The 25,185-nt window shown below is 40.2% G+C and overlaps 1 protein-coding gene across 2 annotated transcripts in view; it reads left to right on the forward strand.

Annotated features, from left to right (window-relative positions):
* The window catches only part of LOC144002885 (uncharacterized), a 72,862-nt gene that overhangs the window by 14,160 nt on the left and 33,517 nt on the right, over window positions 1-25,185 (forward strand). For both annotated transcript variants that reach the window (XM_077498554.1, XM_077498555.1), the window contains exons 5-12: window positions 7,354-7,407; window positions 8,385-8,438; window positions 8,537-8,590; window positions 16,672-16,716; window positions 21,340-21,393; window positions 21,628-21,672; window positions 23,326-23,379; window positions 24,136-24,180. In XM_077498554.1, coding sequence (XP_077354680.1) covers window positions 7,354-7,407; window positions 8,385-8,438; window positions 8,537-8,590; window positions 16,672-16,716; window positions 21,340-21,393; window positions 21,628-21,672; window positions 23,326-23,379; window positions 24,136-24,180 — 405 coding nt within the window. The remainder of the gene's footprint in view (window positions 1-7,353; window positions 7,408-8,384; window positions 8,439-8,536; window positions 8,591-16,671; window positions 16,717-21,339; window positions 21,394-21,627; window positions 21,673-23,325; window positions 23,380-24,135; window positions 24,181-25,185) is intronic.

Consider the following 25,185-nt stretch of genomic DNA (forward strand, 5'->3'; position numbering starts at 1 on the left):
CATGAACAAAAACAAGACAAAAAATTATATGGTTTTGTAAAATATCGTCTATGCTAATCTGTCACGTCTGTGACACTGTCATGTATTCATGTCACGATTCAATACTGTGACAATATTTGACTCATGATATCGATAATATGACGATACACGATTTTTGATATATTTTCAAAAAACATTTTTTTAGCAATCTATCACGATATGTGACTGAAAAAGCCAAACAAATGCCCATAAAAAGGAAAATTATGCATTTATTTAATGCCAAAAAGTTTCTACATTGTGCCTCACTGCCTCTTCGCCTTTTAACTATAAACATTGTAAAGTGAGACCAATTAAAGTGCATAAACATTTATAACATAACACTGCACAATTGGACACATGACATCGATATCCGCTGTCAGTGTATCGATAATTTATTGCAACATAGAGCGCAACAATTGCGATATCGATTTTTTTTCCCCCCCCACCCCTACTGTGACAGACAGGAGGTAGATTCATGGTGAAAGGTTTAAAAAAAATAAAAAATAAATAAATAAATATATAAGTAAATTATAGTTATAATTTTACATTAATCCAACATCTATAATGGTCCAACAATAATGTGACTGCTAACTAATCCTGGCTAACTTGCTAGCTCATAGCATGACGCCATAGTAGCCACTGTAATTGTGTGTCAAGTTGTTTTTCATCAAAAATAGATAAAAAAAATTTAATGTGAAATGATTTTAGGTTCAATATAATCTGCTGACAACAACAAAAATATACAGGGGAAAAATGGTTGTCCTGACTAAAACGTTGACAGTTTTTGTTGACTCAAACTAGATGTATAAAATTCGGTTTTCTTGGACTAAAATAAAGACTAAAATGTTCGATTTATAGTCGACTAAAAATAGACTGCCGGTAAATAAAAATGGGCTGAGGTTGACTAACAAGTGTGACTGAAATTGGACTAAAACTGAAACGAAATTTAAAAATGTCAGACAAGATGAACACTAATCACAATTGTGTGAGCTCTCAGCTGGTTTTGTCTCTTCCGCTTTCCTCTTGCGCCGTTGTGGAAGTTCACAGCAACTTGGGACACGCTTGTCGTTTTTTTCCTATCAGACGTGAGCGCAGTCATCCAACTCTGGTGCAGGCAGACCAAAGATGTCGAGAAAAAGGACCTCGTCCGGCTGACCGGTGAATCTGGTTTGACTCCAAAATGTCAAACGATTGCCGTATAATTTTTTGCAGGCGTGTAATAATCAGCCTGTTTATTTATTTGCATCAGCCACAGCTGTACTGTTCAACATCTGCAGAGAGCTGGAAGGCCTTTTTTTTTTTTTTTTGGCCTTTTTGGCCTTCAGTAGAACGCAGAACTCTGCCAAGGCCAAACAAACCTAATTTGGAAATTGTTTATGGATACCCACCTTCTGTATATACCTTCAGTGAAATTATTCATTGGGCGAAATGAAGGCAAATGGGGCAAAATGGACGCCTGTTTCGCAATACTGACACAAGTTTATTCAGATAAGCACCAGAAATGTAAATTGTTCAAAGCAAGTTAATTAGTTTCTATAAATTCTGCTAAATGTCCTCCCTTCATTCTATGTTCTTCCGCTTGCATTTATTTAAGACCCCCCAACGTCTAGAGATGAGTGGTGGTCCCCCGTCTGGCTCTAATTTAAACGGCAACAATTTCCCATCCTGTGTATAGTTGCGATCGCGCCGTATCCATCGCGTGGGTGGATTTGGGGAAATTAAAATTAAAATTAAAACATCCACATGTCAAGAATTGTGCCTCTGAGTTATGGAGAAGTCAGAAATAGATTTTGTCAATATAATTTTAGCTCGTGAACAATGTTAGCTTAATGCTATTGCTAATGTATAATATGGCAAATCAGAGATAGGCCTAACAGAAATTAGCGTAAATGTTGTTAACTCATTCACTCGCCGCCATTTTCACATTTCGCAATCCCCTTCGCTCCCGGCTGTTTTACTGGATTTTGACTGATTTTGCAAGGCCCACAGAATATTGTGTTCTATTGCTATAAAAGCAATTAAAGTCTTTTCTTTCATAAGGAAAAAAAAAAAAAGTATGTTTCTATCTGTTTCCGTTTTGCAGCAATTAGCATTAGAAGAGAGCTAAGTTTCATCAGTTTTCACAAATCTATTTAAAATTATTTTTTTCTAGATGGCCCTGGTTGATCTCCTTTGTTCTGCTGCCACCTGCTGGCCGTTTGTGTAATAACTACCATTTCTGCAACCGTTCTTTGCAGTTGAGAGGCTGCATCAAAGCCTTCTGTATGCTCTAGCATAAAAAAAAAACTAAATAAAAAAAAAACGTATAAATACGTCTTTGGGACACTTAGAACATAAAAAAAACATATTTACACGTTATTGGGAGCAAATGAGTTAATGTTTGTTGCGCATCATGCTAAGTTGCTAACGCAATCTAAGCTAATCTAAGCTAAGACTGTTTTAGCGGGTTGTTGTTGTTTACGTCTTTGGGACACTTAGAACATTAAAAAAAACAACGTATTTTTACGTTATTGGGAGTAAATGAGTTAACTGAACATACATAGTAACATAATCATAGTAACGGTTAAACTGATATACAAATTATTTTCTCTGTCATCTGGCGGAACAACTTACTGGAGTTTAGTTGGGGATCTTCTCTGCCTCTAAATTCAAACTTATTCTGAAAACCCATTAAAAAAAAAGTGATCACTTGGAAAAATCTGCACTATATTGGTGGTGGTTGGGGTTCCCACTGAAATCCTGCCGACATGCCCCCCCCCCCTCCACCCGCATAACCTTCCATAACCTCGGATTACGGGAAGCTCGGCGTGACGACACACAGAGCGCCATTATTGAGCCCAGCCAGGCAACACCCGCGAACCTTGACCTCTGATCCCCCACACGTGAGTGCGAGACGCTCTTCCGCACAGACGCGTCCGTCTTGAGGGGCGTGTGACCGCCGCGGCGCCGGTGGCAGGCAGGTGCGAGTGGACGCCTGCGAAGACCGAAAACCGAAGACAGTTATTACTCTCCTCGCCGTAACATTCAACTTTTTTGCCTCGCCACTTTTTGTTCAATATTTATAGCTCGCGCACGTAGCTGGGCAAATATTGAAAAAAGGCGGCAATTCTCTGATTTTGCTATTTATAGGTATGTGCACACACTTGGAAGAGAGTCCATTTCAAAATAAAAGTCACTGAAGGGTTGAGGAACAAACCCACAACTTCAGGTTGGGAGTCAGCTAATCTACCCCCTGAGCCGTGCAGGTCCTCCTGTGTGTCAGCTTCAAGAGATGATGTTTTTGGTCTTCCTTTTGGATAAAAGCAAACAGCTGGAGTGGCATAGCTCAGGTGGTAGAGTGGCAGTCACCCAAGCTGAAGGTCGGGAATTTGTTCGTTCCCAACACTTGCGTCACTTTAAAATAATTAATAAGTAACTGCAATTGGTTGGCAACCTGTTCAGGCTGTCGTCCGCCTACTGCCCGAAGCCAGCTGAGATAGGCTCCAGCACCCCCGCGAACCTTGTGAGGAGCAAGCGGTTAAGAAAATGGATGTCAAAATCTCTCCTTGCAAAATTTACTTAGAATTTCTGAGTGAAAAATATTTAAAAGGATACAGTAAAAAAAAGTTAATTTTTTGTTTATTATTAATGTGGTAACTTCATTATTCTTCATGTACAATTAATACCTTTAAAAAGTTTTTTTTTTCTACTTGCTGTCGACTAATGATGACATCACCTGTGCTGAGGAAGTAGATAACGACCAATCATGGCTCAGTTTACTGACCAAACCCAGAGACCAAACAGGTGAGCCATGATTGGCCATGACCTACTTCTCAGAGCATCTGATGTCATCATCAGTCGACGGCAAGTCGAAAAATTACTTTTTAAAGGTATTAATTGAACATGAAAAATTTTGAAGTTATCAAATTCATCCAAAATTTTAACTTTCTACTGCTGAAAATGTCTCAATGAGTCGAGTATCCATTTAATAGTTGTTTTTTTGTTGCTGTTTTTGTTTTTTTTGGCATAGGCAAATTATCTTCTACACACTAAAAATACTGCTAAGTGTAATTTTTTTTCTGTTTAGAGTGGAACCAAATAAAGTGTGTTTAGAGTCAAATTTATTCTACAGAATTTACTCTGTATAGTTGAGTAAAATGACAAGTTTTCTTAAATTTAGCAGAAAATAATAATAAAAACGTTATTATTATTATTATTATTATTATTATTATTACGATTATTTTTGTCGATTTAATTTTGTCCGGTGCTTTTTTTTTTCTTTCTTTTTGACAACTATTATTTTGGATGGGCTGTCTTAAACAACTAGACTAAGTGCAATTTTTGGAGAAATTGTTTGGGAATGCTGAAAGCTCAATGCTAATTAGGTAAATGATAAGATTTGAATGCATATGAAATAAAGTAGTAGTAGTAAAGCAGTTACTGGACAATGCACTTTACCAACTATGCCACCGAGCAGTATCCGATACCTGGTATTGACGATAAGTTAAACGTATGGAAGTGGGTGTGGAAAGTGAGTGTCTGTACCATTCAAAATGAATGAGGAAAATTAACGCTAAATTGTGCAAATACTGTAAGCAAAGTGGAATCAGACGATAGATACCCCGGGAGGCGTGAATGTTTGAATAAAGTCGGAATTTGAACAGTGTAAATCGGATTGTGTGGGAGTTATTGCACGGAAAAAAAAGTGTGGTGAATAAAAATCATAATAACATATATGGGAATGCTTCAGCATTCCTAACAATTGAACCCAAAATTATGCATTCCATCGGCCAAATTTGGAGTTAACTTCCTTGTCCATATTTGGGAGAGTCCCGGATCTCGAATGAGTGTCGGATTTCAGTAGTGCCATTGATGCAGTCTGGGCCGATTTCAGCTGTGAAAAAAATGTGAGCGTATCCAACTAAAACGGACTTTACCGTCCCGCCTTTTGGAAACGAGGCTTTTTGAAATCATCCCCTCCGGCTCCCATCTTGGCTCAACATGAACTAAATGCGTTTCGACGGAGACTGTATATTAAAGTGTCTTTTTTTTTCTTTTCTTTTTTTTTCTTTTTTTTTTACGAGCGTGCTCTTCAAAGTCCGACGCGAGTTGACGCCCATCGCCGAGCTTTCGTCAGAAATAATTCTTATGTTGGGGACCTGAAGTCACGCGCCCAAACCGTAACTCGCGTTTTCTACTTTGCGCATATGGCATCAAGCTGCCATTTTGCTCGGTATTTTTATACCTGAGAGTGACGTTGCCGTTGCCGTGACGCCAAAGTTAAAGCGCGATACTTCTTAAACGAGTCCGATTTTGGCCCGGGACCGCAGATTGGACCGCGGCGACGCCCTGTTAAAAGCCGCCGAGGCCGCCGGTCGGGGGCCCTCTCGCGTGCACCCCGCCCTCGCCTTCTCTAATTAGACACCTGTTCCGGGCAAGGTTACTGTACCCAAAAACAAAACCAATATTAAAAAAAAACTTAAAAAAAAAAACGTCCTTCGCCAAGCCCGTGTCTACAAGTGCACTCCCCAAAACCACAATGTGAAACATGTAATTGAAACATGCCTGCTGTGCGTGTTGGTGTATTTTTGGGGACGAACGACATCCAGCGAACACTGTCTGGACGTGCACAAACACGTCGAGAGTCTGGACGGGGGCACGGCCAGCTGCATGCGACGCGGCGATTGAAAAAGGGCCACGAGAGAGCCAGGCCGGATCGTTAAAAACTTGAGAATCCCCGGAATGAAAATAGCTGGCGTGTCGAGCTCGGATAGAAGCTTGTCGCCGATCGTTAAACAAATGAAATTAATTGTTCGTCCTCTTGATTGCAGACAGTAAGTCATTCACTGGCAGCCATTTTCACAGAATCAACCCCCTTCGCTCCCGGCTGTTTTCCTAGATTTTGACTGATTTTGCAAGGCCCACAGAATATTGTGTTCAATTGCTATAAAATCATGGAACCTATCAAAAGAAAGTTAAAATCTCTTCTTTCATCAGGAAAAAAAAAAAGTATGTTTCTATCTGTTTCCGTTTTGCAGCAATTAGCATTAGAAGAGAGCTAAGTTTCATCAGTTTTCACAAATCTATTTAAAATTGTAAGTAATTTAGATTTTTTTTCTAAATGGCCCTGGTTGATCTCCTTTGCTCTGCTGCCACCTGCTGGCCGTTTGTGTAATAACTACCATTTCTGCAACCGTTCTTTGCAGTTGAGAGGCTGCATCAAAGCCTTCTGCATGCTCTAGCATAAAAAAAAAAAAAAAACAAAAACAAAAAAAACCGTATAAATACGTCTTTGGGACACTTAGAACATTAAAAAACGTATTTATACGTTATTGGGAGCAAATGAGTTAACGTCTTCCCCCTCTGCCATCGGTCGCTTGTACTCGTCTGCGTCACAAGTACTCGAGTACTTGAAAAAAGGCTGGTATCGGCCCGATACCGATACCAGGTATCGGTACTCGCACATCCCTAATTCTGCAAAAAGGAAACTGATCAAAATATATTTTTTTTCCTGATGAAAGAAGAGACTTTAATCTTTCTTTTGATAGGTTCCATGTTTTTATAGCAATAGAACACAATATTCTGTGGGCCTTGCAAAATCAGTCCAAATCCAGTAAAACAGCCGGGAGAGAACAGGATTGCGAAATGTGAAAATGGCGGCGAGTGAATGACTTTTAAAAGTGTTTTTCCCACCCTCTCTGACTCGCCCGACCCTTAACCTCACACGGTGGTGGAGGGGCGAGGCGAGAGATGCCCCACCACGTGGAGAACAAGGCTCCAGGTCAGAGATCCACAGCGCGGGGAAAAAAAAAAAAAAAACTTCCCTGGCGAAGATGAAAAGTCAACTAAAGTGTTTGAATTTCGAGACAAGCAGATCGTTTTTTTGTCTCACCTCTTTCGGCCGCCCGTCACGCTGGACGCGGGAGACGAGCTCCCGTCGAGCCAAAATTCTGCGACTACAACAACAACAACAACAGCAACAGCTGATCCGAACAGCAGCACGCACGCACGCACGCACTTTGGCAGCGCGATCCGACATGTTTTGCGACGAGGCGATCTGGAGTGCTCGTTAAAGATTTTTGACAAATGCGTGTCGGGGTTGTGGAGTTGGAAGCAGCAAGGCTGCAGGAAAACCACATCCATATGGAGGAGCCCCATTTTCCATATGCACCTCATCCAACACCAATCTGGGAAAATGAGTTCAAACGGCAAGTTTTCTCCAGACAGCGAAACCCCCCAAAAACACGCATCCGTCTGTTTTGTGTACTCGTACCAACTGCAATCCAAAAAATGCCGATGCTTGTAGCGTTTTACTCACTTTGCTGTGTTTTTTTTTTGTTTTGTTTTTTCCCACAGGGTCCCCCGGGTTCCCATGGCAACCCTGGCCGACCTGGACCAGCCGGGCTCAAGGTAACGTTTTTCTTAACGTGACTTACAATGAGGCACTTATGGTGCTAAATCATGCTCCATTGCATGATTTAGTAAATGTCAAAAGAAAATCAACTAAAAAGTAGTGTTCCGATACCGTTTTTTTTTTTTTGGCCCCCAATATCGATTTCAAACACGTCACACGTCAGTGAATGACGTGCACGAGCAAGACGCAAGATGCTAGGGCTGCTCGATTATGGTGAAAAATACAAAATAAAAATAAATAAATAAATAAAAACATTGTAAAATGAAAACATAAAAATAAGTTTGTTTGTTTTTTTAAAGAAAAAAAAGTGAATTATTAATAAAAATAAAAAAAATGCTTCCTTGACTACCAAATGAATTGGTCCTAGTAAGTCATAATAAAAAAATGACATTTTTTGTTGTAAAATGACATGAAAAGTTATATGTATAGTAGGTTTCTTCTTCTTTTTTTTTATTATTTTTTTTTATTCAGACCAGTGCAAGTTTACAGTCAAAATTCATAATAAAGAAAGAAATATCTTTGAACAAAATAAAATGATGAAATCAGCAGAACCAAAAAAAGTAATCACAAAAATAAAAACATATTTTTAAATATTCCCATTAAATTGTAAACTTATATAAATACTAAAAAGTATTTTTTTTTTAAATAGCATTTTAATGGAGTCTCTTTGTTTTTGGTGCGTAGCACGAATGAGTATGCGCGTTTTATGTTTCCTTTCCACCCCAGATTTTTTTTTTTTTTTTTTTTTTTTTTCCCCCCCCCACTTCATAAATGAAATGAAGTTGTAAACAGCAGGGGCCGTTCTCCCGTATGTAAGTTGCAGACGCTCGTTACCAGGTGGCAACTTTGAAGTGTTGCTTCATTTTTGTTTTACTTGCTTGTGAAGTTTGCTCGCTAATCTTGTCAAGATCGTGCACATTTCAAATGAGCAATAAAAAGTACAAAGATCGTATGATTATCATTCATCTTTTAGGGTCGAAAAGGAGACCCTGGCATCTCACCTGGACCCGCCCCTAAAGGAGAAAAGGTACCCTTCCTCTTCCTCACACAGTCCTGCTCGCTCAAAATTGGTGCAACATTTTTAGCATTCTTGCCTTTTTTTTGTGTCACATTTTTGTCTTCAAGGGCGACTCGGGAATCATCGGCCCGGCTGGGATGACCGGTCAAGAAGGTCGAAAGGTAACGGACGTCGATCACTCCTACCTCGCCCGAGTGTCTCAAACGAGCGCATGCAAACGCACAAGTGGCCTCTTTGTTTCGACCTTACAGCCATCAGTGATGCGACAAAAATACGTGTCAAAGGTGGAAATTTTTCCTTTCGCACTGCTAGTCTGAGAGCTATCAGATCTCTCTATGTATATATATTAGGGATGTAACGATATCCAAACATCACGATACGATATGAAGATGGCGATACGATACATATCACGATGTTGTGGTTGAGGTTGGCGAGATACAAAAAAAAGTAGGGCTGGGAATCTTTGACTTTGATTCGATTCGATCACGATTTTTTTGGTCTACGATTCGACCCAGAATCGATTCTCGATTCAAACGATTTTCGATTCAAAATGATTTGATTTGACAAATGATTTCTGCTTCAATTTACAGATATGCAAAAAATTGTCATGATCTACTCCAGTCTGCTTTGCAAGAAAAAATGACATTTTTTTAAAAATTTTTTTTATTTATTTAAACATTTATTAATTTTTGTATTGTAAGTGCCCTTTTCCACAAAAACAGCATGTGGGCTACAATTTCCTTTTCCCCTTCTTCTTCATTTCTAATTTAAATAAAATCGATTTTTGGATATTAAATATCAATTCGATTCGATTAATAAATGAGAATCTCGATTCTTTTATGAATCGATTGTTTTTGGCACACCCCTATCCTACAAAAAAGGTAAAAATAGTGTTAAATTAAAAAAAAAAAAACACACAATAACGTGCTTTTGTACATTACAGCAATGGAAAATATTACAAAAATGTTTTAAATATTATATATAAAAATATATACGTTGAGTTCCGACACATAGTGACTCTGTTCACACGCATATTACGTGCACTAGCGTGGATTTTAAACATAGAAGGGCCAAAACATGCATTGTGAAAATTAAATTGCACTAAAAAAAAAAAAAAAAAAAAAAATAGCCACCAGAGGGTGCTAGAACTGCACAAATGGAAATAAACCTTAATATCACAACATGACGACGACAATATATCGTGGCAGTTTTGATATCGCGATATCACAATATTGCCGTTATCGTTACATCCCCTAATAATCAGATGTTTTTCACTAATTATTGCCTAAAAAAAAATATACAAAAATCCAGATTTTCGTGAGGCAACATATTGCTGCCCGGCTCCCTCAGTTTTACATGTCTCAGTTTAGAATTAACAGGTTTGTTGTTAAGCAATATTCAACACTTCTAATTAGTCCATAATGCGTAAAAAAAAAAAAAAAAAAAAAAAAAAACGGGCAGATTTGGGGAGAGCCCACCTGTATTAACTCATTCACTCCCAAAAACATATACCTTTTTTAGGTTTTTGTTTGCTAGAGTTTTTGTATGAAGGCTTTGATGCAGTTTCTGACCTGAAGTGGTCGCTTAAAGTGATAGTAGTTATTACAAAAAAAAAAAAAAAAAAGTGTGCTTCATCTGTTTTATTATGAAACAGATGAAGCACACTTTTTTTTTTGTAATAATTACCATCGCTTTCAGCTTCCACTTCAGAAACTGCATCAAAGCCTTCATACAAAAACTCTAGCAAACAAAAACCTAAAAAACGTATAAATACGTCTTTGGGAGTGAATGAGTTAATTTTCGTGGTAAAAAATGGAAAATTGGCCATATTTGGACAGATTGAAAATTGAAGAACCCCGCTTGAATTTTTATTATTATTTTTTTTCAACATTTAAACAGACGTTTGAACGTCCGCAAATTTTACATGTGGCTTTTGTTAGCCCTCAGCTCTTCGCGCGCGCGTGTGAGAAGCGCGTGTGAGAAGCGCAGTACATCTCGCAACAAAAACTGACACCGTCGCTCGCTCGCGCGCTCAATCATAATGGAAATTGTAAATCTGCTGGAAAACATTTACAAAACGACTCAAACGAGTCCAGATGAGGAAAGTTCCCAGATTGCCAAGTTGTTGTCTTCATCTGTGATTGGCTGCTAATGATGTCGGAGCGTCGGATGATCTCACTTGCACGCACGTCTGCCGCTACTACTACTACGATGATGTCGCAGCTTTTTAAGTCTGATGGACATCGTCGTCGTCGCCGTCGTCGTGTTCACCATCGCCATGGCAACTCAATCATCAGACTGCGGAGGAAGCTTGTTAAATGAACCACAAGGACTTCCTTTTTTTTTTTTTTTTTTTTGTACACAAAGTGCTTATTAACCCTTCGGCATCCTGCTCTAAACGAGGTACAGTGCAAAACCTCCTATAGGTCTCAGCTGGATGTCTTTGATCAGCCCACCCTTCGCTTCGGCCGAGCGTATGGAAGGATGTGGGAGCGTTTTAAGGCCCATGTATTAAGCGTGTTAGCATGAGAACAACAACTGTGTTTTGCTAGTAATGTTTTTTTGTTTTTTTGTTTTTTTTCCCCCAGTGCCACTTTTGGACTACTAGTATGACCTTATATATTTTTCAGTTTTTTTTTTTTCTTCTTTTTTTTTCCAGAGTGGGGGTGTAACTCTAAAAACGCCAATGACACATTTTTATGAAGAAAATATTCGTCACGATTATTTTGGTAAAAATTGAAATCACAATTTGCACAAGCGTTTACTTTTTTTGTACAAAACAAGAAAATGTTTAAACATAAAAATTATTAAGACAAATAAAATTATTTGTTCCATTTTTGTTAAATTAGTGAGTTATTTTAAATTAAAAAATTTTTTACAATTATGCTGATTTTGGATTTGTGGAATAAATTAATCGTAGTTGAGTTTTGACTAATTGCACAGTCCTAAATTGCACTTTATTCTAGTAAGGCAAAAAAAATAAAAAACTATTTATCCCAATATAGATTTATTTACAGTACTTAAAATTGCATGACATTAATTGCTATTTTCTATTCTTCTCATTTCTAATTTGTAGTTCCTGATTTGTAAAATGGCCACAAGAGGGCGGCCAATACTGATACCCGATATCGATACTCGTTCATCCCTAGTTACTAGTGAAGCAAAACTGTATGCTAGGCAACACCTGCATGCTACTAGTGCTCCCAGTGTGAACAACGATCTGACGTGGTGCTCTTGCCTGTCTTGTAGCTTCCACTGCGATGTCGGCGTCAATGGCGCCAGGCCACCCTGAAACACAACCGCTCGTTTTTGGATTGCCGCGTCTGGCGCAAGCAGCGGTTAAGGAAAACTAGAGAGCTGCTCTCCACCTACCTCGACACGTGCACCTTAAACACACTCCGCCTGACGTTTCGATCCGAGAAATTCGAAGGGGCCGCCGACACAAAACGGCGAGCCGAGCGTGTTCCGAGGTTCTCGATATTTGTTGCTGGCGAGCGCGGCCGCCGCCGCCGCCGCCGAATGTCTTTTCAAGATGTCGGGCCAGGTTCACGGAGAGGCGACGTACGCGGGGGGGGGGGGGGGGGGCAAACCTCAGCCAGGCGTTACGGGCCGCGCGTCTCACCTTTCCGACGCCGTCGCTCTTTCCGCCGCGTCTCGTCAGCGTTTCCGTTTCATGTCCGTTTCGGATTGGACTCGTCTTGACACATTCCGTGGTTTTCTGACGTACACCTTTTTTTTTTGTGTGTGTGCGTAACCGATCGCTTTCCAACGAGTTGCTAATTTATTGCCGCCAGCATGCGGCGAATGACGGGGCATATGTTCCAGTCTCGCCTGCTGGACCAAATACAAAAATGTTCATTTCGGATCTAAGACTTACTTCAAATAAAATGTTCTATTATCTGTTTGATGAACAACAACTTCACACACAATTACTGTGGCTACTATGACTCCATGCTATGAGCTAGTAAGTTAGCCAGCATTAGTTAGCGGTCGGATTAACATTATTGTTGGAACGTTATAGCCGTCGGATTTAATGTTACGTACCGTATTTTTCGGATTATAAGTCGCAGTTTTTTTCATAGTTTGGCCGGGGGTGCGACTTATGTGTGAAATTATTCACTCATTCACTCCCATCCATTTTCACATTTCGCAATCCCGTTCGCTCCCGGCTGTTTTACTGGATTTTGACTGATTTTGCAAGGCCCACAGAATATTGTGTTCTATTGTTATAAAAACATGGAACCTACCGAAAGAAAGATTAAAGTCTCTTCTTTCATCAGGAAAAAAAAAAAGTATGTTTATATCCGTTTCCGTTTTGCAGCAATTAGCATTAGAAGAGAGCTAAGTTTCATCAGTTTTCACAAATCTATTTAAAATTGTAAGTAATTTAGATTTTTTTCTAGATGGCCCTGGTTGACCTCCTTTGCTCTGCTGCCACCTGCTGGCCGTTTGTGTAATAACTACCATTTCTGCAACCGTTCGTTGCAGTTGAGAGGCTGCATCAAAGCCTTCTGTATGCTCTAGTATAAAAAAACTAAACCAAAAAAACATATAAATACGTCTTTGGGACACTTAGAACATTAAAAAAAACGTATTTACACGTTATTGGGAGCAAATGAGTATTATATCATTTCACATGCCTTCTTCAAGAGTTCACTAACGAGGCCGTCGTTTCCCACCCGCGTGTTTACAGCGCTGCATACTTCACAAACATGTGCGTTCAATCAGATAGAATAGCCAGAAGTCGCCGGTAGCACCCCTGACATAAGCCACACCCCCTTGCCCCCCTCGCCGGCTCCCCAAGCCAACCAAGCCAACCCAATGGCTTGATCAACATGTACTCCGAGAGAGGCTAATTTAACATCGGTGGTCGTTGAAATGAGCACATATCGCTGCTCAGGATGTGGTCCGGCGGTCGCCCGGAGCGTCCGTCTGGCCGCATGCATTGCACGCGCTCAGCAGAACACGTCGCGCTTTATGTTCAGACCGGGTCATTTGGTCCAAACCTGGAGGCGGAACCGCACCGCTTGCATTGCGCTTGACGCACAAGCAGTTTGTGTTATTCCTTGTGTTGATTTCCCCCCCCCCCCCCGTAATTAGCGTGACAAAGAAGGGATCGTTGTATTAGGTGAACCGCTGGAAAGCGTCTGGCGCGTAACTGGAGCTTCTGACAAATTAATGCCCTGCTAGAAATGGTCTTGCATACACACGCATTGTCTTAATAATTCATTAACTCATTTGCTCCCAATAACGTGTAAATACGTTTTTTTCTTTAATGTTCTAAGTGTCCCAAAGACGTATTTATACGTTTTTTTTATTTTTGTTTTTTATGCTAGAGCATACAGAAGGCTTTGATGTAGCCTCTCAACTGCAAAGAACAGTTGCAGAAATGGTAGTTATTACACAAACGGCCAGCAGGTGGCAGCAGAGCAAAGGAGATCAACCAGGGCCATGTAGAAAAAAAAAATCAATTTTGAATAGATTTGTGAAAACTGATGAACCTTAGCTCTCTTCTAATGCTAATTGCTGCAAAATGGAAACAGATAGAAACACATTTTTTTTTCCTGCTGAAAGAAGAGACTTTAATCTATCTTTTGATAGGTTCCATGCTTTTATAGCAATAGAACACAATATTCTGTGGGCCTTGCAAAATCAGTCAAAATCCAGAAAAACAGCCGTGAGCGAACCGGATTGCGAAATGTGAAAATGGCGGCGAGTGAATGAGTTAAGCTCATTTTATTGTTGAAAGCAATGATTTGGATTACGATTGAAAAGATTTCTTCATATGAATCTGCTGCAGTGATTGCATGAAAATCTAGACCGCTGCCCCCTGCTGTTGCGGAGGATTTATTTCCTCCCACGCAAGCCAAACGTTTTTCATTTGTTGGAACAAAACTTCCCTCCAAAGTGATCCATTGGATGAGTAATTCTAAATAGATTCTAAATGGATAAAAAAAAAAAAAAAAAAAAAAAATCCTACTTAACGTGAGTTCCACCCCGGTCCTGTAGGTGGTGCTCATGGACATGGGTGCACCATTTCAAGGAATATGTTTTATAGTGTAAAGTGTGTTTTAATCAGTTTAAATGTGTGGGAGATGTAAAACGATAAAAAAAAAAAATGTTTCATGTTCTTTCTACATCACATGATCACCTATGGCGAATGAGTCAGCAACGTTTCCACGGCGATAAATGGCGGTTTACAGTTATATGTACTTAGTTGTAAAAAGTTGAAAGATTTGTGTGTCCCATCAATGGGGAAACATAATATTTGACATGTGTGAGCAATTCAAGAAGGGGCCATGTGTTGCTAAACAATAAGAGCTTTCACGCAAAAATTGGAAAACGCACACACGTTAAGGCACTCTTGACTCACTGTGTTACGCCGGCCAGTTTGACAGACGGCGTGTTCATTTGTTGCCATCCCGCCATGCGCGCCAGATGTGAGCGATACGACGAGAGCGGTTCAAGGTCCGCGATGGGAGAATTTGACGCATGCGCAGCCTCGACTAATGACAGTTTGCCGGCGTGACGTTGGCTGATGGATGGCGTTGGCTGGTACGGGCGCGGGAGCCATCATGCAAGTGGGCTGCCGTGTCTCGGCTATGACGAGGCGAAAACATGCTTCCATAAAATTAAGGTTATTTTATAGTGAAAGCTAACCAAACAGCTAAAATTGTAAAACAAAAACAAAAAACAAAAATGTCGGTGAAACTCAATAAAAATGAAAAATGCTTTTAAAAAAATAACTGAAACTGGTGCTTAAAAGTAACTATGATTGTATTTTACTTTTTGCACAATACTTGGTGACCTTTTTATTTTTATCTTGCACATGATAAATAACGGCATATATTAAATCTAATTCTAATAATAAAACCAATATAAAAACTGAAACAAAATATTTTCAAAAAACTTAAAAAAAAAAAAAAAAAAAAAAAAAACGCGCTCTGAAATTGAATTAAATCTAAGTGAATTCAAAATAAAAAAAATAAATAAAAATAAAACTGAGATAAAAACTACAATGAAAAATCCAAAACTATTGCAACCCAGGACGTAACACAAGGGAAGCTGCATTTTTAGCTTCCCCAACCCCTTCCAGCATCAAGAAAAATGGTTTGGTTGTTTGATTATTAAGTTGTTAAACAGTACATAACCAATTTTGGCAAAAAAAAAAATAAAATAAAAAAAATATATATATATATTGTTCCCCTTCTGGTTTGAATGAAAATCTCTCAATATAAGATGCTGTTTTGTTTGCGGGTGATTGGCTGGCTAGCTAGCTAGCTAGTTTATTGTCATTACTCCACAACATAACCAAATTCCGGTTTCTTGGCCAGAGGCTTTTTTTAATCGTAGTAAGTTAGCTAGCTAGCTAGCTAGCTAGTTTATTGTCATTACTCCACAACATAACCAAATTCCGGTTTCTTGGCCAGAGGCTTTTTTTAATCGTAGTAAGTTAGCTAGCTAGCTAGCTAGCTAGTTTATCGTCATTACTCCACAACATAACCAAATTCCGGTTTCTTGGCCAGAGGCTTTGTTTTAATCGTACTAGCTAGCTAACTACCAGGGTTATGCTCACGTTGATCCGGAAATTAAGTTTCACCAACTAAGTAAGCATTTCTCGACACTGGATGCTGTTGTTTACTGCTGGTTAGCTACCCAGTTCGTTAGTTAGTAAGTTAGTTTTTGGTCATCATTAGTTAGTTTTTAGTTTGTTAGTCAGTTATTAAGGTATGAGCCTGAAATTTTGGCCTAGACCAAGATAAAGAAGCAATTCCAGGTAATTAACAGAAGCTGTGTTTGATTTTGTTTTTTTGTCATGTTTTGCGCAGTGTCCGTTTAATAAGTTACTTGTTTAGTTTTATATTCCGATTGTGTGGCTAGCGAAGCCAAAGCTGTGTCCTCGTGACGAGCCGTCTTCAGGCGGAATTTGCGGTCTTGGCCGTCATTCGGAAAGTCTGATTCCTTGACAGCGCCGTGAGATTTTCACTCCTTACATGCGGCCCCAAACTGCTTTGACAGGCCTGCTGGTGAACATGCACAAACGCTTCACTCATCATCTCCCCCACTGAGGACACACAACCTTCGGCCTGTCACTTTTTTTTTTTTTTTTTTTTCCAAAGGTGGTTTTTACACTGTGTGTTTGTGTTTTTTCTTTCATCTGCCTATTTCCACTTGTGTGTTTATGCTTCACGTGCTCAGCGTCCACATTTCAGTCATCTCTCCCTTTTTTTTTTGTCTACAGGGACAGAAAGGTTACCCCGGTCCACCCGGACTCCCTGGAGAATCCGTGAGTATATTTCTGCATTTCAAAGCTACTTTTTCTTTTTTTTTTTTCTCCACATGGCAAATAATGTTTCTACTGCTGAAAATGAAATTTACTTAAAGGGACACTTTACTGATGTAGCCATTTTTGGCAGTCAAACGTTAACTCTTTGACTGCCAAACATTATCCTAAAAACAACCCCAACAGTGCAAGCCGATTTCGAGCATTTTCACTCATCTTTCAAGGCAAACAAAATATTGTGCGCCACGACTACATAAACATAAAAAAAAAAGTTTGTTTCTACCTTATTCTGTTTTTTAGTAATCACCATTCGAAAATAGGTAATATGAGTGACACTGAAAAGATAAATTTTTTGCACAACAGTGACTTAGACACGTTTTTTTTTTTTCTTGTTTATTTATGCTCTGTGAATTAGACTTAATGCTTTGATCATTCACGTCATGATTGAAAATGTTCAATTTCATCATATCAGTCGTGTTTCATTGTAATTTCATATACTGTACCGTGAGCCCATTGAAAAGAGATGCAATGCTGCCATCTGCTGGTCATAGTTAGTGGGTGTTTTGATTCCACAACCCATTGAGCAGGCAGTGCTGCACTGCCCATTGAAAAAAAAAAAAAACACCTTAGTAAACGTCAATTAATATTTATGACGGCATTTGTTCAGATTTTAGCATACGTCATTAAACGTTTATGGTAGTCAAAAAGTTAATATTTTGCCTATAATAAATTTGATATTTTTATTATTTTTCATGTCCAATTAGTACCTTTAAAAACCACATTTTGCAACTAAGAAGACACTTTAATCTTTCTTTTGATGGCTTCCATGTTTTTATAGCAGTAGAACACAATATTCTGTGGGCTTTGCAAAATCCGTCAAAATCCAGTAAAAACGAACGGGATTGGCTTCTGTGAAAACGCCTGGGAGCGAATGAGTTCATGCTAACATGCAATGTGAAGCAACATAGGCGGGCTAAAGAAAAATAGCATGCTGCACGTTGCAGAAATTGTCAACCTTCAAACAACTGCTACTTTGCACATACAAACGGTACATACAGGCACATAGTCTCCTGCTCTGTGCTATTGTTGAAGATTAGTTTGGGACCTTCTCTGCTCTTCCAGTAGACCTTAATACTGCCCAGCATGTCGTAGTCATGTACTGAAGGCGTCTAACTTTAAATTCGGCCTTTCATTTGTTGTGTACAAACCAATAAAAATGACTTTTAAAAAAAAAAAAAAAGCTGTGAATAGGGAGGATGTGAAAGATGAAGCGGAGCATAGCGAGGGGTTTGACTGTACTACTACACGCAGCCAGATGAGATTATCTCATGCCGGCGCGGAGCGTGACATCTGGTTCGCCGTGATGCTCTCCAGGATATCAGGAAAACCGTGCCAAACAAAGACAAACAGGAACAGAAATAAGTGGGCCAAGTGGGCCAACTGTCCCATTCACAGCTGCTCTCTCGAATCCTTTCGTCTGCTCGCTTGCCTGATTTATCCCCGCATTCGTTCAAAAAAAAAAAAAAAAAAACTCACTTCGAAGGAGTCATTCATTTTGCAAATGGGAGGAGATCTGGCGGTTTTGACCCGGCCGGAGCCCAACGGCGTATTCTAAGTGAGGAGCGTCCAAAGCCGGCGCTCGTCCGGGTTCTCGTCGGTCGTGTTAACGTCAGTATTAAAAGAAAGGCCTCAGTCAGCGGCAGCGGAGTGGAACATTCTCAAGTACGAGCCTGTCGGAGACGTCAGTGACCCCGGGGAGTTCCCAAACGTGTCATCGTACGTGGAGCTCTTTGTAGCGTCTCCGCGTCCCGTCTTCAAACGCCCCCCCCGCTTTCCCACCGCCGGCGGAACTCTTGAGTCAGCGGTGAACCTGAACGGAAACTGCCGGGCTGTAACGAACAATGCGAACAGTATCCAAACAGCAATTCGGATCAGATCTATTTCACAAAAATAATAATAAAAAAATCATTTTATAATAAGAAAATAGTACAATATATAATTCTGTACTTTACACAAATGTAGGGGTAATATAATTAAATGTACATCACAATGAATTAATTGCGGACCCTTTTGATCTGTGACCCCCTGGCCACCGGGTGGCAGTATAATACAATCTTCCATACGCAAATAAAAGAAAAGTTTCACAACTACTGTGCTTCAGTAATGAGTAGAGATGTTTGATACCATTTTTATTTTAGACTGACACCAGTCCGAGTACTCAACTCCTGAGTAGTCACCGATACCAAATGACCGATACAATACCACTAGTACTTTTGATAGATAAAATTGAAATAAACAAAAAAAAAAAAAATGCAAATCATAAAGAAATACTTATATATCCCAATATAGCATTTTTATTTAAATGACATGAAATTCATAGCAGTTTTCTATGTTTCAATTTTCTAGCTCCTGATATCTTATGGTATCAGCACTCACGACAGCCATTTTACTAAGGCCTGGTATCAGCCTGATACCAGTACTTGGTATCATTACTCACCCATCCTTAGTAATGTTTACCACTTTTTGCAAAGGATAAAGAATATATGCCTGGGAGTATGGTTATATTGTCTGTTTGCATGTGTTGCCTCACCATTTGTGGGAAAATATCTGTTCCTTAAACACCGCTAGCCTGTCTATCACACTGGAAGCCTGATAGTTCCCGTTTTGTGTTAGCATTATGCTAGCAGACCTTAAGGCAAAGTTACAGTATCTTTTTGTTTTAAATACACAACACGCCGTCCTTTGTTTGATGTTTACTTTGACAGTAAACATGTACTAAGAGTGTCAATTAAAAACTTGAAACCTCTTTTTTTCAACATTTGCTCACCATCTACCAATCCGCTGTTTGTTGTGAAGTTTCCGGAGTTCAGATTTTGGCTCGCAAGTCAAATAAAAACTTGTCAGTGAAGTCACTCGCATCTCAAGGCGCCACTTGATATGCGGTCTTAGTCAAACTGAGCTGACGAATTTGATGCTCGACAAAAGACCCAAAGACCTCCGTCGGCCGGGTAAGCACTTTCTATTTATCCAAGACGGCAAAGAGCAAGCAAGCGCTGTGCGCGGCCGCACATCCCGAGCATGTCAAAGGAAGTTATACATACACATGACACAAGTCGCCTCTGTGCGTGTTTTGGGAGCGTCCAACGCCCTGTTGGCCTCCCCAAAGGAGACCACATCCCTTTTTCCAAGGGCACCAGTTTGGAAACTTGGGCGAAACTTTGGATTTCTGAAACCCAACGAAGGGGGGTCGGATTTTGCGGCATTATTGTGATTGACAGACGTTTCTTTTAGTCTACGCGTTGATACGTAAATACTTCTGTGACGCTTGGTGAGTTCTTCGACACCAAAGCCATCTAAGCATGCTTGTGAACATTTTTTTTTTGGGGGGTTAGGGTTACCCTTACATGACCCCAGTCAAGACAGTACTAAGCATAACCCTTGCATGACCCCAATAAGCATAACCCTTACATGACCCTAGTCATTACAGTACACATAACCCTTGCATGACCCTAGTCAAGACAGTACTAAGCATAACCATTGCATGACCGTAGTCATGACAGTACTAAACATAACCCTTGCCTGGACCTAGTCATGACTGTAAATATAACCCTTGCATGATCCTAGTCATGACCGTAAATATAACCCTTGCATGACCCTAGTCATGACCGTAAATATAACCCTTGCATGACCCTAGTCAAGACAGTACTAAACATGACCCTAGGCATGACAGTACTAAGCATAAACCCTTGCATGACCCAAGTCATGACAGTACTAAGCATAAACCCTTGCATGACCCTAGTCATGACCGTAAATATAACCCTTGCATGACCCAAGTCATGACAGTACTAAGCATAAACCCTTGCATGACCCTAGTCATGACCGTAAATATAACCCTTGCATGACCCTAGTCAAGACAGTACTAAGCATAACCCTTGCATGACCCTAGTCATGACAAGTTGAATTTATTATAAAACCGACAATAAATCTATATCTGATCTAAAACAAGTCAAGTTTATTTATGTAGCACTTAACCACACAAACGTCTCAAAGGGCTTCACATGTCCACAGTGACAAATACCAATGGCAACCCCCGATCAAACCACAAAAGGGCAAGGAAAAACTTAAAAAAAAAAAACAATAAAAAAAATAAAAAAATCAGGAGGAAAAATAAAAAAAACCCACGCATGTTCATCTGCTCACCATGCAAACCACCACCCCCACTTTCAGTTCCACCTGTTTTATGAACATTTTTTTTCCCTAAAGTTCGCCCCACTTTTTGGTTCATCTTTTCAGTTTTCTGCCTCAAACAACTGGAAAGCTCTGCAGCGAATAATAAAACTCACCTCGCTGTCTATATATGACTGCTGCCAGCTCAGGATTGCAAATGCGAATCAGTTCTGAATTGCCTAACTGGGATGAACAAAGGTGAAATAAAAGCAATTGAAAATTGCATCCGTATACTTTTGTCACTCGAGAGTTGATGTCCCGTTTTCGCAGTCAGTGCAGACGTGCGCGTTGCTCTTAACGTAATTACAATGATCCTTCTCACTTCCTCCCTCCCTCCCTCTTTCCCTCCCATCCACACCCCTCTCCTCTCTCTGTCCCTCTTCCTTCCTCCCCCTGCAGGGAGAGCAAGGTCCAGTCGGAAGCCCAGGTGCCAAAGGTTATCCTGGCAGGCAGGTGCAGTAAATCCTCTGCTGTGACTGGTACAGTTGTAGTCAAAGCCAAGTGCCATTACGCTTGTGTCGAACCGCTGACCCTCTGTGTGTGTGTGTGTGTGCGCGTGCGTGCGTGTCAATACTGGTGTCGTGCGTACGAATAAACAACACAAGCTAGTTTTATTCCTCGCATTTATTCACATTTTTTGTTTTGTTTGTGCTGAATGGCTAAAATCAAGCGTCTCTTTATTTTCAGGGTTTACCTGGGCCAGTAGGACCAGTGGGGCCCAAAGGCGTGCGGGTATGTTCAATCGATAAACACGTTTCATCCTGACACTTTTCACTGCACTATTTATGGAGGGGAGGACTGTAAATGAGTGTTTAAAAAAAAAGATAATTGGATGTTGCCAGCTTTCGGTATGTTTCCTGCACTCCGCGTGCGCACGTGTGCCAAAACCATCCGAGGGGGTTGCGTAATGCGTCTCTTTGCACACAAAAGCACATTGACACAAGCCTAGTGTAACACTATTAATAGTCATGTCAACATTGCGTTGCTATTTTCAGGCCCCAGCGGAGAAGGCCCACTGAAAAATAAATAATGTACCTCATCCAAACCAGGCCGGCTTCCGCTGCACCCGATGAGACAAACACGCACACAAAAGTGATGCTAATGTTGTCCAATAAAGCGTCTTTATCAGATCTGCTTTCAAACCCCCCCCCCCCCAATTGGCTGGAATTTCCTGTTTGAGCTCCGTATGAGGCCCTGCTGTCTTAAGGAGGCATTCGAGTCATCTGTCCTTTTTTTTTTTTTTTTTGGGTCACCTATCCACTAGGCATGCGCCGGGGTCAGATTCTGACAGCATGATAACAACGAGCAAAATTTCACAGTATTGCAAAATAGCTTGAAAATGTTATATTTTCAAATGCTTAGGTCAATATTGGCTTTTTTTTGTTCTTCATTTAATGCACTCCGTTGATACATTAGTAAGCAAAATAAACAATAACATTCTTCTAAACAAAATGAAGTGGTACAGTAGAGGCTGGGGTTACGTTATGCATCCATTAGATGGTGCTGCGCTAAAGGGAATGTCAACAAAACAGTCAGATAGGTCAGTCACACTTTATTCATAGATTACAAAGCAGCTTTCTGACAACTCCAAAATGAGTAAACAGCTGTTTTATTATTTTCTCTGAGGTAAAGTATTCGTGTTAGCTAGCGATCCAAGATGGCGGGATCTTCTGCGCGTCACCGATCGTGCAGGGTCACCGATAGCGTCTTGACAGCGAGACCTGTTGCGGCTCAATATTGATCCATATATAAGGCGCACTGGATTATAAGGCGCAGGGATCAGTTTTTGAAAAAAATTGAAGGCTTTTAGGTGCGCCTTATAGTGCGGAAAATACGGTATTTATGAATGAAGAAAGCTATCTAGTTTTATACTCGAGTAAATCGTGTTTTACTATTCACGCCATTGTCGAGTGATGTCACTTGCATTCCGTCGGTGAAGTCGGGGTCCTTCGTTTTTCCCACTTCGCAAGTTCAAGGGGGCGTTCCCGTGCACACTTCCTGGTTGGAACTCGGAAAAGTCCCACTTGTGACCATCCTCGAATGCAGCATAACCACACGTCATTCTCGGCTGTGTTTTGTGTTGTGCTGTTTTTTGGGTTTTTTTCTCTTTCCCCTTGCACAGTGCGCCACCCGGGGCCGTCTTCAGAGATCCCTGGCGTGAGGGTATGTGCCCTTGGACTACATCGTGGAAGCCAGCACCATGCAGTCCATGGGCATATACACTTGCCTCATGGCTTGGTTCTTCACGGAGTCCCGCCCCGAATATCAAGCCTCCGCAGCTAGTCTGATCACAAAAAGCTCCCGCTGCATTTGTTATGCCCAAGTAACTCACTCGATATCTCCGCTCTCTCTCTCTCTCTCCTCCTTTTCTCTCCTCTCCTGCAGGGTTTCATTGGAATCCCCGGGCTTTTTGGCCTCCCTGGGCCTGACGGAGAAAGAGTGAGTCGCTTGCCATTGTTTCTTGAAAGTGTCACCACTTTTAATTGTGGGAGGAAAAAAACTAGAGGTGTTAAATCGCAATTGATAACTCAGGATTTCTCGCAAATTTTATATCTGTTCTAAATATACAATAATTTTTTCTAAGTTTTCATAATCTTGTGAGATAAAATATAAATTAAGAGTATTTTTTAGTCATTGATACAGTAATTAAAGTTCAAATTAAAAATAAATACTGTACTGTAAAAACCAGTGTAACATTGAGTTGTGTTGAGGTCATTTTTTTGCCACTAGATGGCATAATTGCATTTCTAAGACAGCTCAGTGCAATTTTCTTTTCATATTAACAGCCATCTAATCTTGAACATGAAGCAAAAAAAAAAAAAAAAAAAAGAATTTCAAACTGCTACTGCCACCTGTGGCCAAAAAATGAAACTGCATTTTCCCTTCTTCACATCCACAATGCGCACATGACGTCACATCTGCAAACGGAGGGCGGGAAATTTGAATCTTGTCTGGAAATTATTGGCCAGTGGCTTGCATGAGTTCCCATTATGAACAGATAATGTGTTGCTCTACTAATTAAAAAAAAATATATATTTCAGTCATAAATGGCCAAATAAAAAGACATTTTTGGTAAATTGTTCCAAAGCTTTCAGTACAGTAAAAAAAATTTTGATCCATCTACTGTTTTTCAAGTTTTTCTTTGTTGTCTGTTCATCTTTCACCCGCCATCTTTTCTCTCTCTCTCTTTTTCAGGGCATTCCAGGCGAACCAGGCAAGAGGGGCAAGATGGGTAGGCCGGTAAAGTTTTGTCTCCACATACTTTACAGACAATGTGTCGCATGTGCAAAAATGTGCTCGGGCGAGTTGGCAGACGGTCACGCGTGTTCATGCAACGTTCACTTCTAATCTTCACCGGGATTTCAAAGAGCTTTCGTTGCGCGTCGAAAGGTACAAAGTCTGCGTGTTACGTCACATTGTTCCAGCCGGCTCAGTGTTTCCAGGCCTGTCGGGGGGTGGCGGGGGGGTTAACCGGGGTCGAATCCCAGCAGCCGCACGTCACGGCGTCGGGATTGCAACAAGAAAAAGGCTTTTGTTGCGGAGTAAAAAGGGGCTCCGGGCCGTCTGGAGGAAACCGTTAGCTTTCGCTCTTGTGTGTGCGTGTATGTGGATGCGTTGACGGCGGATCTCGGATCTTGTTGAAATTCGGTGGCGTCTGGAGCACGACTTGAGAACTCAACACGGGCCGGAAAAAAAGGTGCCTCTTGCTTCTATGCTGATGGCGTAATCATCAATGTTTCATTTGAGCTGATATCAGTGGAGCTTCATTGATTTGTTGGTGGCTGCTGGTTATTCCATTTTTTTTTATTTTTTTGGGGGGCGGGGGAAAACCCCATCATTTATCCAATGACCATCCAGTTTTTGCGCAGTGCAACATCCCACTATACGAAGCTGTGTCAGACTGTGTAAATAAATAAATACATAAATAAATAACTAAATAAATAAATAAATAAATAAATAAATAAATAAATAAATAAATAAATAAATAAAAGTGTCGTGGAGCTGCAGGGCTCGATTAGAAGGAAGTCGCGTCTTTGTGATAAGTCGCTGATTCGGAACCAAAAAAAAAATAAAAAATGGAGGTATTATAGCTCATAAAAAAATAAATAAATCACATAAATAAAAAAATCACTAAAAGATATTTTTAAACAAATATATTTCCTTTAATTTTGACCAAAACAAAACAAAACAGCACAGTCACTGTTCAATCGTCTTAATGTTCGAAATAAAACTCTTTTAGTTTAA

This window comes from Festucalex cinctus, chromosome 15 (genome assembly GCF_051991245.1).
Source record: "Festucalex cinctus isolate MCC-2025b chromosome 15, RoL_Fcin_1.0, whole genome shotgun sequence".
Lineage (NCBI taxonomy): Eukaryota > Metazoa > Chordata > Actinopteri > Syngnathiformes > Syngnathidae > Festucalex > Festucalex cinctus.